This window comes from Petaurus breviceps, unplaced genomic scaffold (assembly GCF_028583685.1).
Source record: "Petaurus breviceps papuanus isolate PSGF00001 unplaced genomic scaffold, PetGlider_PUasm1.0 90617, whole genome shotgun sequence".
Classification (NCBI taxonomy): Eukaryota; Metazoa; Chordata; class Mammalia; order Diprotodontia; family Petauridae; genus Petaurus; species Petaurus breviceps.
This window is the reverse complement of record NW_027187287.1, coordinates 2,253,578-2,269,941: the sequence shown is the minus strand read 5'-3', so window position 1 is coordinate 2,269,941 and position 16,364 is coordinate 2,253,578. Positions and strand designations below refer to the sequence as shown.

At 39.8% G+C, this 16,364-nt stretch overlaps 2 protein-coding genes across 2 annotated transcripts in view; both read left to right on the top strand.

Annotated features, from left to right (window-relative positions):
- The window catches only part of ANAPC11 (anaphase promoting complex subunit 11), a 34,176-nt gene extending 23,055 nt beyond the window's left edge, over positions 1-11,121 (top strand). The window contains exon 4 of the mRNA XM_069064051.1: positions 10,489-11,121. Coding sequence (XP_068920152.1) covers positions 10,489-10,634 — 146 coding nt within the window. The 3' untranslated portion in view covers positions 10,635-11,121. The remainder of the gene's footprint in view (positions 1-10,488) is intronic.
- Positions 11,122-11,266: 145 nt separating this feature from the next.
- NPB (neuropeptide B) lies at positions 11,267-15,134 on the top strand. The gene is given in 3 exon segments (XM_069064049.1): positions 11,267-14,388; positions 14,390-14,678; positions 14,923-15,134. Coding segments are annotated over 3 exon segments (762 nt in total). The 5' UTR covers positions 11,267-14,062; the 3' UTR covers positions 15,070-15,134.
- Positions 15,135-16,364: the final 1,230 nt, after the last annotated feature.

The window sequence follows — 16,364 nt, the reverse complement described above, 5'->3', positions numbered from 1 at the left end:
CTCTTTAGTGTCATTTCTTTTTATTTTTTAAAGCAATTGGGGTTAAGTAACTTGCTCAAGGTTACACGGCCAGGAGTTTCTGGGTGGGTGCTAAGTGTCTGAGCCCGGATTCAATCCCCAAGTCGTCCTGACACTGCAGCCGGTGGTCTTACTCGCTGTGCTACCTGGCTGCCCCCTTTAGTGTCATTTCTACTAATAGAATCATATTGTTTCCTCATGTTGACAGTGCCAAAGCAGTGGCCAGATGCATCTCCACAAGGGCTGCTTCCCAGGATGGGGGATGGTGGCACTGGACTGGAAACATTACTGTTCCCAAGGCCTTTAGGTTCAGAATCCTAGTGTGTTAGGCATCACTTTGAGAAGAGATGGTTTTTCTAATGTCTGACCATGTCATCTCCTACTTAGTTAATTCTAGTGGTTCCCTATCACCTCCAAAATAAAATACAGAATTCTCTGTCATTCAGAGCCCTTCATAACCTAGCACACACCTTCACCTTTCCAGTCTTATTACACCTTACACCCTCTTCACCAGGCACACTTTAATCCAATGACATTGGCTTCCTTGCTGTTCCTCAAAAAAGGCACTCCTACGTCTTGGCTTCTGGCATTTTTTCTGGTTGTCCATCAGTCTTGGAATGCTCTTCCTTCTTTTTGTCTCCTGGTTTCCCTGGCTTCCTTCAAGTCCCTGCTAAAATCTCATCTACAGGAAACCTTTCCCAGTCCTCTTAATTTTAGCGCCTTCCCTCTCTTTAATTATTTCCTATTTTTCCTGTATAGCTTGTTTGTACATATTTGTTGTCTCCCTCATTAGATTAAGGCAGGAAGTGTCTTTTGCCTCTTGTATTCACAGTGCAAAGCCCAATGCCTGCCATGTAGTAGAAGCTTAATAAATGTTTATTGACTGACTGATTGTTAAACCTTTCCCCAGTTGATAGGCACTTCCTTAGTTTTCAATTCTTTGCTATAACAAAAAACTTATAAATATTTTTTACATGTAAATCCTTTTTCTTCCTTTTCTTTCTTTCAGATATAGGCCTATAGCAGTATTGCTGGGTGAAAGAGTATACCTGTTGTAGTGACTTTGGGGACATAGTTCCAAATTGCTTTCCAAAATTGCTGAACCCAACTCCTCTCTCTACTAACAGTGCCATTATTTGAGCATCGCATTCTAGAAAAGATATTAACAACTTGGTGGGCATTCAGAGTAGAGAAACTAATATGGGTGGAGAGCCTCAAGATCCTGTTGTATTAAAACTAGTAATCAAATTAGGGTTGTTTACCCTAGAGAAAAGAAGTCTTGGAGTTTTGGGAAGAAGTATAGGGCATGATAGTTATTTTCCTTATCTTGAGCCACAGGATTGAAGGCAGAACTAGGAGCATGAAATCAGTAGAAGTTGCAAAGAAGTAAATTTTGAATTGACTTAAGGTGTATTTTTTTTTAAGCTTAAAAAGACAAAAAAGAGAACATTTCCATTTTCACAGCACAGTATAAAAAGAGGATTCAACATAAAATCATGAATTTCTGTTTCACTCTGTGAAATGGAAAAACTATGTAATAAATACTTTTTGGGAAAAACTATGTAACAAATACTACACATCATTTTCAAAACTACCCTGTCTATTTGTGCTTCTTTTAAGTTCTCTTTTGTTCTCTCCTGTGTACTTTTAATTTTTTCTTCCTTTCTCCCTACCCCAGCCTAAAAAAGGCTCCTATTAGATGCAAATATATATAAAACCATATTTACATCTGTAAACAGAAGTTACTTTCTCTGGATATGGATAGAATTTTCCTTCATAGGACCTTTGTAATTGATTTGATTATTTGTAATACTCAAAATGACTTAGTTCAAAGTTCTTAGAATAGTATAGCTGTTACTTTGTACATCATTCTCTTGGTTCTGCTCATTTCCTTCTTCATTATTTCATTCCAAGTCTTCTCATGTTTTTCTAAAATCAGCTAGCTCATTATTTCTTATAGCATACTAGTATTCCATCACAACAACATAGCAAAATTTTGTTAGCCATTCTCCAGTTGATCGACACTCCTCAATTTCCAGTTCTTTGCCAGGACAAACAGAACTGTTATACATATTTTAGAATATATAAATTCTTTTCCTTTTTCTCTAATAACTGTGGGAAATAGACTTAATAGTAGTATTTCTAAGTCAAAGGCTATACAGGTTTTTAATATTTATATATTCTTTGGGCATAATTCCAGATTGCTCTCCAAAATGGTTAGATTAATTCACAGTTCCACCAAGAATGAATTAGTGTTCCAGTTTTTCTACATCCTCTAGAACATTTGTCATTTTCTTCTCCTGTCATTTTAGCCAATCTGATAGGTGTAAGTAAAATGACTATCTTAAAGTTGTTTTAATTTACATTTCTTCAATCAGTAGTGATTTAGAGCTTTTTTTTTTGGAGGGCAATTGGGGTTAAGTGACTTGCCCAAAGTCACACGGCTAGTAATTGTGTCAAGTGTCTGAGGCTGGATTTGAACTCGGGTCCCCCTGACTCCAGGGCCGGTGCTCTATTCACTGCACCACCTAGCCACCCTGTAGAGCATTTTTTCATTGAAAAACTACTTATTCTTTGACCATTTACTAATTGGGGAATGACTTGTATTCTTATAAATTTGACAAAGTTTTATATTTGAGATATGAGACCTCTGTCTGAGAAAATGTATAAAAATTTTCTCTAGATTTTCTGTTTTCCTTCTAATCTTGGCTATAGTGATTTTATTTGTACAAACTCTTTAGTTTAATGTAATTAAAATTATCCATTTTATAGCTCACAATGTTCTCTGTCTCTTGTTTATTCATAAATTGTTCTACTATCCATAAATCTGATAGTAATATGTTCCATGTTCTAATTTTTTCATGATATCTTCCTTTATATATCATGTATCCATTTTGACCTTACCTTGGTGAGTGGTGTAAGATTTTGATCTATGCACAATTTCTGCCAGATTGCTTTCCAGCTTTCCTAACATCTTTTTTTAACTAAACAGTGAATTCTTATTCCAAAAGCTTAAATCTTTACATTTGTCTGACTCAAGATTGCTATAATCCTATGCCACTGTGTATTGTATATCTACTCTGTTCTACTGATCTATATTTCTGTTTCTATCTTACTATCAGATAGTTTTGTATATTTTTGTATATATATCAGATAGTTTAGTATAATTACTACCTGATAATATAGTTTAAGATTAAGATCTGGTATTGCTAAACCTCTTTCCTTTACATTTTTACCCCATTACTTTCTTTGTTCTTGACTTTTTGTTCTTCTAATTTAATTTTGTTACTTTTCCTAGCTCAGTAAAATAACTTTTTTGTAATTTAATAGCAATGGCATTGAATAAATAGATTTTTTAAGGTAAAATTGTCGTTTTTATTATATTGGCTCTACCTACCCATGCACAATTAATATTTCTCCAATTATTTAAATCTGACTTTGTATAAAAAGTGTTTTATAATAATGTTCATGTGTTTCCTAGGTTCATGTTGGTAGGTTACTCCCAGGTATTTTTATACCATCGACAGTTATTTTAAATGGGGTGTCTTTTACTATCTCTTCTTGCAGGGTTTTGTTGATGACAATATAGAAATGTTGATGATTTATGTGGGTTTATTTTATATCCTGCTACTTTGCTAAAATTATTATTTCCACTAACTTTTTAGTTGAATCTTCAGGATTTTCCAAGTATGTCATCATGTCACCTGCTAAAAGGACATAGTTTTATTACCTACTGTCCATTCTGATTCCTATAAAAGGAAATTTAGCTAGAACTTGAAGGAAGCTAGATCCCTTCTCAGCTGCTAATGCCTTCCCCCTTTGAGATTACCTTCCTTTTATTCTGTACATATCTTGTAAGTTCCTTGAGGGCAGAGACTCTTTTTGCTTTCTTTGCATTCCCCAGCACTTAATATAGGTCCTGGCACATAATAAACCTTTAATAAGTACTTGTTGGCTGATTGACACCAAAAGCACCCTAGAAAGAGAAGATATCACAAAAGGGCAGCATTCAGCTTGAGGATATGTGTGTGTGAAAGTAGGTGCATAGAGAGTGGTATTATTATAAGGCTTTTAGTCTTGATTATCTGAGGTTGTGGGGATAAGAAGGAGTTGATTGTGTGTGTGTGTGTGTGTGTGTGTGTGTGTGTTTCTAACTGAATTGTTGGAATTAGGTTGGGCACTGAATGAATGTACTTTATCTTTTAGAAAAAAAATTATAAGCTTAACATTAATAAACATGGACATTTCCATATATAAAAAAATAGAAAAATATATATAAAGTTGAATATCTTTTGTATAGCTTGTTTTTTTTTAAATTGTATATGTTAGACTGTAGTTATTCACACTGCCCTTGTTGAATCCCCTTCTATACCTTTCTGTAGTGTATTTTTTAAACATTTTCGTATTTTTTTAAAGTATTATTACTACTTGCTACTCCCTCCCCCCCCTCCAAAAAAAGAAGCCCTCCCACAAATAAGTATAGTCAAGTAGAACAAATTCATACCCTGTTATGGTCTGAAAATGTCTAGTCTCATTCTTTACCTACAGTCCAGTAACTGCTTAAAGGTCAGAAGCATGCTTCATCTCCTGGAGATAGGATTGATAATTGTATCCATCACTTCTTAAGTCTTTAAAAGTTGTTTCTGTTTACAATATTGAAGTGCTATAAATTGTTTTTTAATAGTTATTCTAATTTTTTTCACTTAAGTATTTTATATACATCCCTCCCATTATCACCACCCCAATTGAACAAATAAAGTTGTTTTTCTCTATAATGTTGTTAGCATTGTATGAATTATTCTCATTCACTCTTATCAGTTCATAGAGATCTTTACCAGTTTTTTCTGAAGTTGTCCACTAATTGTCCTTTGTCCATTAATCTGGTCAATTCTTCAAGCATTTTAAGTATCTATTCTGTGCTGGGACTCTGTGTGAAGTGCTGAAATGGTATTTCTATAAATTGTTGTGGTTCTGCTCACTTTACTTTGCATCAGAGGAGCCCAGCATCTCGGTAGTTGTTCCATTTCTTAGGGCATGATGTTGAGTTGTTTCAGTTGTGTCCCAACTCTCCATGAACACGTTTGGGGTTTTCTTGGCAAAGATCTTAGAATGGTTTGCCATTTTCTTCTCCAGCTCATTTTGCAGATGAGGAAATGAGGCAAACAGGGCTAAGTGTGTCCAGGGAAACACAACTAATAAGTGTCTGAGGCTGGATTTGAACTCAGGTCATCCTGACTCCAGACCCACTTCTCCACCTAGCTGCGCTATGGCATGATGATGTTATGTTATAGTTATACCATAATTTGCTTAGCAGTTAGTTCTTCATTCAGAGGACCCCCCATTCTCCCCACCCCTTTAGTTTCTGACTTTTGGCTCCTATGAAGCGTTGCTCTAACTGAGTTTTAGACATATAGACGGATCCTTTTCCTCTTTTCTTTGATTTCTTGGGGCTGTTTGCCTACTAGTAGTGTGACTGGGTCAAAGGGTATGTATGGTTTGGTAAATTTTGGGGACCTTGTTCAAATTGCTTTCCAGAATGGCTGAACCAATTTACAATTCCACCAACAGTGTACTGGTGTTTTTGTTTCCTCACAGTCTCTGTAATATTTGTCATTTTCCCCTTTTGTCATGTTTGCCAATGTGTGAGGTGGGATTTCAGGGTTGCTTTAATTTGTATTTCTCTGATTATTAATCAGAGCGTTTTTCAAATGATTGTTGATAACTTTGGATTTCTAATTTTGAAAACTGCCTTTGACACTCAGTGAGCATACCTGCTATGTTCTAGGCATCATGCTAAGGGCTAGAATGGTAATTCTGTAAATTGTTCTGTTTCTACTCCATTTTGTATCACAGGAACCCATAGTTTTTGCTAGCTCTTCCATTAGTCTTCCCAGGACATGGGCATAGGAATTTGGAAAGTTTTTCAGACATTTCTTTAGAAACATTTGACATATCTGAAGTGTGTCACTGGCCTGTCTGTAACTGCCTTGAGAATAAGAGTTCCAGCCATTGAGGGCTATGGCAGCAATTAGCCATCAGCACCATTTATGTATTCCGTGTATGTAGAGCTCAATACTGTATGTAGAAGGTAATGTGGGGGATATCACAGAAAAGAGATGTTGGGGAGACAATACCTGTGAAAAAGACTTAACCCTTAACTTGGAGTAGTCTTCAACTCACCAAACTCTGTTGTGTCCTATATATAGTAAGATCCAAGATTTTCTTTCTTTCTGACACCCAGGACAAGAAAAGGGGTTTTTGAGGTCCCAGTGGACAGGCCCTTGTAGACTTGATTAAAAATACTTTCTTGTTCCTCTGTTTTGTTTTCCCTAAAGGCTCTATTTCAGCCTCATTAATGTTATTGCTTTTGTTGTTTTTTTTGTTTTTGTTTTTGTTTTTTTTTTTGCTCTTTTGAGAGCAATTGGGTTTTAAGTAACTTGCCCAAGGTCACATGAATTTTATTACTTTTGGCTCCATATAACTGTTCTAAAACTCAGAACAATAATCTGCACCCTTGAGGCCCCATATTAGACATATATTGAACACCTCCTATGTGCCAAGCACTGTGCTAAGAGATGGGGATACAAAGGGAAAAGACAGTCCCTGCCCTTGAGAAGCTAATGGGGGAGACAACAAGCAAACTCCTATGTACAAACAAGGTACATGCTGGATAAATAGTGTGTGCACCCCAAAACTGTGTGCAACAGAAATCCTTACCCAGATAATACTCAGAGGCTTCTCAAGGTAGGAAGCAGAAAAGAATGGTTTATTTACAATCTTGAGAAAGGGCCACCCTCCCGACAAATGGTCGGGGAGGAGAAGCAATTTACAAAAGGAAATGATGAAGTTATAAAGCCCTAAAGTGGAATTCTCCCTCACCCCCCTTCTGACCCCTTTCTTCTATTGTCTGGAAGTTAGGTGTACAATCTAAAGGCAGCGGTCTACCTAAAGTACTAGAATACGAAAACAGTAGATCACCCATTGTACATTTGAGAAAGTACTTCTGGCCTTATTTGGCATATCTTGTGCTGAGGTGGCACTGGGGAGGGTCTCCATTGCTCTAAGTACCAGATTCCTGCAAGGTCAGGTGACCTCTAAACTTAGGCCTAGTGGATGCTGAAGCCACTCTAGATTTGATTTTTCAGAATGGGGAAACTTCACTGCATATTATCCCTCACAATAAGAAATCATGAACAGGGGGAAGGTACTAGAATAAAGAGGGAGTGGGAAAAGCTTTCTGCAGAAAGTGGGATTTTAGCTGGGACTTGAAGGAAGCCAGGGAGTCCAGGAGGTAGAGATGAGAGCTTTATAGGCATGGGAAACAGCCAGAGAAATTGCCTGGGGCCAAGTAATTAAATGCCTTGTTTGAGGAACTCCAGGAAGGGTGAGGGGTGTGCTAGGTTATGAAGTTTTGAATGCCAAACAAAAGATCTTATATTTGTTCTTGGAGATGATAGGGAGCCATTGGAGTTTATTGAATAGAGAAATTCTGTAGTCAGACATGTGCTTTAAAAAAATCACTAGTGGCTGAATGGAGAATGGATTGGAGGGAGGAAAGACTGGAGACAGACCTAGCACCAGGCTGTTGCAATATTCAAGGTGTGAGGGGATGAGGGCCTGCAGTGGTGGCAGTATCAGGAGAGAAGGGGGGCATATTTGAAAGATGTTGTAAAGGTGAAATTGTCAGATTGTATGCGGGGGGTGAGTTAGTGAGGAGTCAAGGATACCTTGGTTTCAAGCCTGGGGGACTGGGAGGTTGGTGGTTCCCTTCACAGTAATAGAGAAGTTAGAAACAGGAAGGGTTTAGGGGGAAAAGGTCCAATTCTTGAGGCAAGGTTGACTAAAAAACAGGAATCAAGAAACCAGAACCCAGAGCAGAGGTAAGTTTTATTGATGTATATAATTTTTACTTAAAATCAGTTTCACATGTATTCCCAGTGAGATTCTCCTTGTAACAAGAAAAAGCAAATCAGCAAATATTTAGTCAGACTAAAAGAAAGCAGTATTTGCTTATATTTTTATAAGGGGAGAGAACATGTACATAAATAAGGATGTAAAGAATAGAAATATATATGTATATATACACACATATATGCATATATATACATATACATACAAAGTAATTTTGGGAGGGATGACACTGGGAGCTGGGGGGCATCAGGAAAGGTTTCATGGAAGTGGTAGCACTTGAGTCTCATAGAGGGGAGGGGAAATATATTTCACACATAGAAGATAATCTGAAAAAGGCATGAAGATGGGAGATAGAATGTTCTATCTGAGAAACAGAAAGAAAGCTAATTTGGCTTGATTGTACAATTCATAAAGAAGAGTAACAGTAAGGCCAGAAAGGTAGTTGGGGTCAAGGCTATGAAGGGCTTTTTATGCCTAACAGAGTTTAAATTTGATACAAGTAGCAATAGGGAGCCACTGGAGTTTTTGATTATGGAAATGACATGGTTAGACCTGGGCTTTGAGAAAATAAAATTTGCCAGCTGTTGGAGCATAAATTAAAAGAGAGATTTGAGGCAAGGAGGCTAATTAGGAGACCTTTGCAAAGTATATGTGAAAGGTGATGGAGTCTGAGCTAGTGTAATGGCAGTATTTGGAGGGGAAGAAGGTAAGGGAAGAGAAGGGAATAAGCTTTTATATACCACTGTGCAAAGGCTTTAGAATTATCTTTTTTTTTTTTTTAAGCAATTGGGGTTAAGTAACTTGCTCAAGGTTACACGGCCAGGTGTTTCTGGGTGAGTGCTAAGTGTCTGAGCCCGGGATTCGATCTCCAGGTCTTCTCAACACTGGAGCCGGTGCTCTTACTTGCTGTGCTACCTGGCCGCCCCGGCTTTAGAATTATCTTATTTCATCTTCACAACATCCCTTCGAGATAGATACTGCTATAATAATCCCCATTTTGCATTTGAGGAAACTGAAGAAGACAGGTTAAGTGACTTGTCTAGGGTTGCATAGCTAGTAAAAGTCTGGGGCCATACTCAGGCCTTCTTGATACCAGGCCCATCTTTCTATCTACTTTGATACCTAGCTACTTTGTATGAATTAAGAAAGAAGGGTTTGAAATATGAGATGTTTTGGAGATAGAAATGAGATTTGGCAGCTGAATATGGAGTGAAAGAAAAGTAAAGTGTCAGATAATACAGTTTGCAAACTTGGGTGATGGGGAGGATGGGTGATTCCCTCAGTAGTAATAAGAAAGTTTGAAAGAGAGATGTATTTGGTGAGGAAGGGGGTATAGGGATAATGATTTCTGTTTTGTACATGTTGAATTCGAGCTATCTATGGGGTATCCAATTTGAAACGTCTATTAGGCAGTTTGTAGAGAATAACTAAAAACTCTAAGCAGAGAAACAGTGACATGATTGTAGTGGGGCTCAAGAGATTGCAAAAGCATCCAATTAACTGTATCTGACCATCATAGCCACATTTTGTATCCATAGTCCCCTATCTCTCTGAAGAAAATTGGGAGTTTCATTTATTGTCATTTGCATTTCTCTTATTAAGAGATTAGAAATAACATTTCATATGGTTGTTAAAAGTTTCTGGTGTTGGGGTGGCTAGGTGGTGCAGTGAATAGAACACTGGCCCTGGAGTCAGGAGGATCTGAGTTCAAGTGTGGCCTCAGACACTTAACTAGCTGTGTGACCTTGGGCAAATCACTTAACCCCAATTGCCCTGCCTTCCTACCTCCAAAAAGGAAAAAAAAAAAGTTTGTAGTGCTTCTTTTGAAAAACATTTTGTTTATATTCTTTAACCTGTTAATTCCCTATAATATCTTAGATGTAAGATATGATCTTATATCTTATGTCCTATACCTATAGATATTATATCTACATACCTATCAGATTTTGATGCAAAATAAAATTTTTTCCCCTTACCAGCGTTAATTTTGCTTGTCCAAAAGCTATCATGTCTCCCACCAAGTCTTTCTTCTCCAGGTAAACCGCCTCAGCTCCTTCAAGCTATCAAGCTATCATTGTTATTAACTTACCACCCTATTCCTAAAGGTGGAAGGGAAAAAACATGGCATTTCTGTGAATGGTAAAAAATGAGAGCCAAAAAAATTCTCCAGGTAATCCCTTGAAGCCCCACTGCAATAATATAATTTTTCTTTGTTCTTTTATAGTTATTTGCATTTGCAGTTGTTCTCCAGAACGTAGTAAGGGATTTTCCCCAGTTTGTAGGTAGGAGCTCTGAATTCAAAGCAAAGGCAAGATTTCTCATTCCTACTCGCCTATTTTAGAGTATATGAAATTTCTGTCTCTAGAAAAGTCACAGTTGGAACTAGACTCTCAAATAGGCTAAGTTTAAAAGGGTATGAATGCCTTGCACATAGTAGACACTGAATAAATGTTTGAATTAAAGATAAAGGAATAAAATAGTTGAATTTAATGTAATGAATTATAACTTTAGATGGTGAACTTGATTCTTTCAACCTAAATATTTTTTTTTTAATTGCAGGTAAAGTGCCTGGGGATGACTGCCCCCTTGTGTGGGGACAGTGCTCACACTGTTTCCACATGCACTGTATTCTCAAATGGCTTAATTCTCAGCAAGTACAGCAGCATTGTCCCATGTGTCGACAGGAATGGAAGTTCAAGGAGTGACTGATACCTTCTGTGACGTCTTCCTTCTACCTGTCATGTGGTGAAGAATTCTGTAACCCTGGGCTTATAGATCCCAAGCCACAAAAAGGGGTCATTTTTACCCTCCTGTAGGCCTTGATCCTTTTAACAGGAACCTGAGACCATCCATGTAATAGGAAGGACAGGAGGAACAAGGGGGCACACAGTCTCCTTTCTTCCTCTGATGTGTTTTAACCCTCTGCTAGTAGATAGAAGCTGGTGTGGCTTGCAGCATAAGGCTTCTTTGATTATAAGAGGTTTGGAAGGAGGACTGGACTTGATTTTGTTTTTTTCCATTAGCAGTGTTGAAACTATTTATCTTGAGAACTAAAATTCATTAAACTATCTGAGCCTTGCTAAAGGCCCCTAGGGCCCCCTCCACCCCCCAGTTCTTCACTTGATAGGTTTATAAGCCTCTGATGTGTCTGGAAATGAAAATACTCATGAATAAACATTTCTGTGAAACACCCGTGAGGCCCTCCTGTTAAAAAAAAAAAACGAGAGGAAACTTACTGCTGCTTTAGGGCTTTCTGACGTAAATTAAACAGTTAAGAAGACACAGACACTAGGATGGGGACAAGAGAGTGCCTAGAACACACTGGGATGAGACAGAGATATTTGTATGTGCATGGAATTCTCAAATAGCTTAACTTGGAGCATGTTTAACAGTCCAAGGGAATTCTTCTTGTTGGCAGAGTGGAAAAAGCATCTGGAGAGGGTGTGGTGAATACCGTAGAAGGAGAAGTCAGACACAGATGGAGCTAAACTTCTGCCCCCAACTGGCTCCATGAAGGTCCCAATAAGCAGAACAAGAAAAATTAGGAGAGGTAGTCCATTGTAGAAGATGTGCTTTGCATGTGTGAAACTTCAGGTTTGATCTTCAACATCTCTAAGTCGGGGCTTTTTTGAAAGGCAGTGGAAAGTGGATAGTGGAAAGACCTGGGCTCAAATTCTGTCTCAAACACTTCCTGTGGTGACCCTGACATAAGTCACTTAATGTCTCTGTACCTGAGTTTTCTCATCTGTAAAATGTAGGAATTAGACTGGATGGCCTCTAAAATCTCTTCCATTTCTAAATATATGATCCTCTGAAACCATATTAGCCATTGAGGCTGGTCATTCATTTTCTTATCTCCCCCCTCCCTCATTTCATTTATTTTATTTGATGCTCTTCATATCATTGTAGCTCCTTAATGGCACCTGATCCATTAAAAGCCCTCCCTTGTAACAAATATTACAACTAAATAAAATCAGTACATTGCCCATGTCTGATAATGATTAGTCATGACATTTTGACACTGCTACAATCAGTGATGTGAAGTTTTTCTTATTTTTAGACTATGTTTCCCTGTGCTGCTCAGACTATAAATTCATGGACCCAGCCCCATTCTAGTCTGCGTGGGAGCTTGGACCTCTTCCATTTCTAATCTAGGCTAGTTTGAACCTTCATAGGCAACCTTAGACCAAGCTCACGCTCCCTGCCCAGGGCTCACCATGTTAGGCAGTACTTGGTGTAGACAAATTGCAGCCCCAAACTCCCAGGTTCAGAAGATCTGCCTGCCTCAACATCCCTAATACCAAGGAGTACATATAAGCACCAGCACACCCAGTTTGTCAAGTGTTTCATTGTCATTTTCCTTTATGTCATTTATAATCGTTTTCAACCCTGTGATATAGAATTATAGAATGTTAAGAGGTGGGAAAAAGGCACCTTTTGTCTGAATACGTGCCCTTTTTTAAACTTTATTTTTCTAGAGTTTTGTCTCTGTTTTCTTTCACAACATGACTGAAGGATATGTTTTGTATGACTACACATGTATATAGCCTATATCAAAGTCCTTGCCTTCTCAGTGAGGGAGGGAAGGGAGAGAATTTGGAACTCAAAAGTTTTAAAAATTAATTTTAAAAATGGTTTTTGCATGTAACTGGGAAAAAATAAAATACTATTAAAAAGAAAGAAAAAAGACCCCCTAGAGATAATCTAGTTCAACTTCATTATACAGAGAGCTTGTTTCCACTCCTACTGTCTCTTCTTCAGGGTTCAGATAACCTTTACTAAAGCAGGCTAGGCAGGTGCCAGTGATACCATAGGATGTTTCCAGAGTCATGACGTGACGGAACTGGATGTTTTTCTTTCCCTAGGGAAATTACAAAAGGTATAGATTGTCTAATAAAAACTAAACACCTCGAGGGCAGGTCCTTTCAAACAGATTTTATATTTCCCTGGGCACTTAAAAGTAATGCTATACTCACAGTGTGCATTTAATAAATATTCTTCAGATAGTATTGAATACCCTTTAAAGGAGGGTAACCCTACTTTTATCAGTTTTATAACCCTGAAGGGGCACAAGTTTTGGGTAAGGATAGTTGAGCAAGTCTTCTCTCTTCTTCCCTCCAGTCTTAAAATTTTACTTCAGATATTTCCTTCATCTCAGCAGTGTAAGCTTCCAGGCTATCTTATTTTCAGCCCCTCCACCTGTTATGGGAACCCACTGGTTTGATTTCTGTCCCGTCCCCCTCCCCCACCCTATTCTCTGGAGTTCCTGGAAGTGGCACCAAAACAGTCTTTGTTCTTGACCTACCAAGAACTTTTGTTTTTCCTACCTTACCCCTTTGTCTCTTAGATGTCACTATCCCAAACTGATTTCCCTCCTGCCATGATGAAGCAACCTGCTAAGCTTTCAGAATCCCTGGAATCTTTGTGGTACTTTGTTTAGGAACCTGTTTTATATGCTGATATCAAAGAGTTGTTTTTCTATTCAGTTAATAGTGTCACTTTCCACAACTACCTGGCCATTTCCTGTCCTTCCATGCTGTGTATCTGCTGTAGTTTTCTGATCAGAAACAAATTGGCTGTAGAATTTGTCACCGTTGCTCCTGACCCCTAAAAACCCATGCTTAATGTCTTATTAATTTAATTAATTATTAAATAAAATAATTTATTAAAGGCTTAATTTGCCTTTTCCCCACTCTGAACTTGGGGTTCCTAGGACTAGCTAAGTTGGGACAAACTCCAAATACTTGAGGTCGTTTGGGATTCAGTTCACATTTTCCACTTTAAATGGTGTGTGCACCTTATAAAACAAGTTGTCCTTCGATCCTTTGGGTTGTGTAAAAGGGGTCCCTGAAAAAGGGCTGGATATCAAACTGTATTTGGGAAGAAAGCCATCCAACCTAGCACATGCCTGGGCTTCGAATTGGGTTCTCACCTGGCCTAGAAAACTTTATTCAGTCTGCCTAATGTCCTTACATCCACTCAGCTACCGCACCTGAAAGCTTCAGGCTCTGGATTCTGAACCAGGAGGAGGCAAAGTATTGCTGGGCCATCTCCAGGGAATGACTGGCCTCGGAAATGTCCAGGAATTCCAGGTTCCAATCCCAAAGATTGCCCTTTTTTGGGGGGAGGGAGCATGTATTTCCCTCTCTTTGAAGGAAAGCAAAGAATTTCACACAGCTTCTGCTTGACTGACACCCCCTTCTCTCCCCAAGTAGAGGGGGTGCTGCCGAGACTTTTGAACAGCTTCAGAGCTGGCTCCGCCCCCACAGGTTCCCCCCTCCTTCCTTTGCTCTGCTTGCCTCCTGCCTTTACTGTGTTTGGGGTGCTGCACTGGGAGGGAGGGCGCGGAGCCCCCCAGATCCGCCTCTACCTCCGCTCTCCACGCAGTGTGGGGTTCCGCACCGCTGATATAAGGAGCATTCGGGCTCCTCCAAGGCTCAGAGCTTCTGGTCTCAGTAAGAGGGTGCTACAGCTTGTCTGTCTTGAGTCCGTCTCATTTGCGCTCCCCAATGCCTTCCTCCGGGAAACTGGTGGCGACTATCCTGGCGCTCAGCCTCTTGCTAATGCCACCCGGTCACGCCTGGTACAAGCAATCAGCGGGACCCAGCTACTACTCCGTGGGCCGGGCGTCTGGACTGCTCTCTGGCATCCGACGCTCCCCATATGCCAGGCGCTCCGACCCGGTGCAGGACAGCGGAGACGCTGGAAGCAGCGCCTTTCCCAAGCCTCGAACCAGCCTTCGAAGCCTTGTGAGTGCTAGGTGACCGGCGTCCCGCGATGGGCCAAGGCAGGGTGACCTGAGAGGATCCAGAGGGCTGGGGTGGCCTGAGACCGTCCAGATAGCTGGGGTGGGTGGCAGGTGATGAGGGAGGGATGGGTCTGGGAGAGGTACGGGGCACTGGATGGCTAGGGGAATCCATGAGGGAGGCTGGGGCTGCCATCCAGAGCGCGTCTCGCCTTCTTTATCTTTGTCGGGTCCCCTTCTGTGCCCAGGCTGTGTGTGTGAAGGACATTGCCCCGAATCTACAAAGCTGCAAACTGCTTCCAGATGGGCTCGGGACTTTCCAGTGCAAGGCAGATATTTTCCTGTTTCTGGATTCGGCTGACTGTCTAGTCCATGGGATGGAAATGGAGAGCTGAAACCTCGATGTCCCAATCCACCTCCTACCCCTTCTCACCCAAAAATGAATAAAAAAATGAGACTACTTCAGAGTCTGCTGTGTGCTTGCTTCTAGGGACAAGTATGAGGAGAGGGGAGGGAATAGGGTGAGGCGCAGGACCCCCCAGAGTTTTCAAATTGACAGCTTTAAAGTTTCTGGGGTGGGCTAATTACGAAATAGACGGGAGGTCCCCGTCTCTTTGTTTTCCATCATCAAATGGGACACACACACGCACACAGTCCATTACTTGTAGACTTGGTCATTGGTCGTGATTCCCATAGGGGATTTTGTATTGTGTTCGAAATCTGGGTTATAGTTGGGGAAGGAATCTCCCAGTCCTTTTCCGTAATCCTTTTAATGTGCAAATATTGCCAGGGAAAGACAAAATATTGACCCTAATGGTTTACTTTTAATTGGATCCGCAGGTTTGGGGGAAATTAAACTGAGAGAGGAAAAAGGAGAGACCTTCATAATTCAATCTTAGGGTAAGGAGGAACCTAAGATGAAAGGAAGGTCCTTATGAGAAGGACCTGAAAATAAAATAGAACTGAATTTTTAAAAAAAGTTGGTAGTGATACAATGGGAAAATGGTTATTTACTTGACTGATTTAAAGTCCCAGCTCTGCCTGTGACCTTGAGCAAATCACTTTAATATCTCTGGGCCTCAGTTTCCTCATCTGTAAAATTAAGAGATTGGAGTCACTGAGGTCTCTTCCAGGTTGAAATTTACGATCCTACTGTAGGAAGACTAACCCCAACATGGAGCACGGGGAGATCATTGGATGGCTGGAAGGAAACAAGAATAGACATCTTTAACCTCTTCCCCCCCAACCTTCTCCAAGGGAGACTTTATTTCCTGCCAGGAGGGGAAGCAGGAAGTTGAGACCAGAAACTGGACCTCTCTCCTCTGACCTTGTTCTCCTCTAAGAGAAAGAGTGCTAGGTTAGAATTATATCTATCTACTCACTTCAATATTGTTAGTCTAGAGGTGGTTTTCAGGTCCAATCCAGCTTCTGATTGTTGTTTTATTAATGGAAGAAGCAGGACCCCTTTTATATCTAAAGCTTAACCAGTTTTCTACTGAATACCAGTTCTACAATGAACAAGCATAACACTGAGGGGAAAACAGACAAACAAAAAAAAAAACACCCTTCTTTATCTAAATTCCATAGCCAAACAGAAATCAGAGAAAGTATACATACATATGTACACACACACACATACACCTACATACCAGACAAAACTAAGAGCAAGGTAGTTCAGCTTAACCAAGGG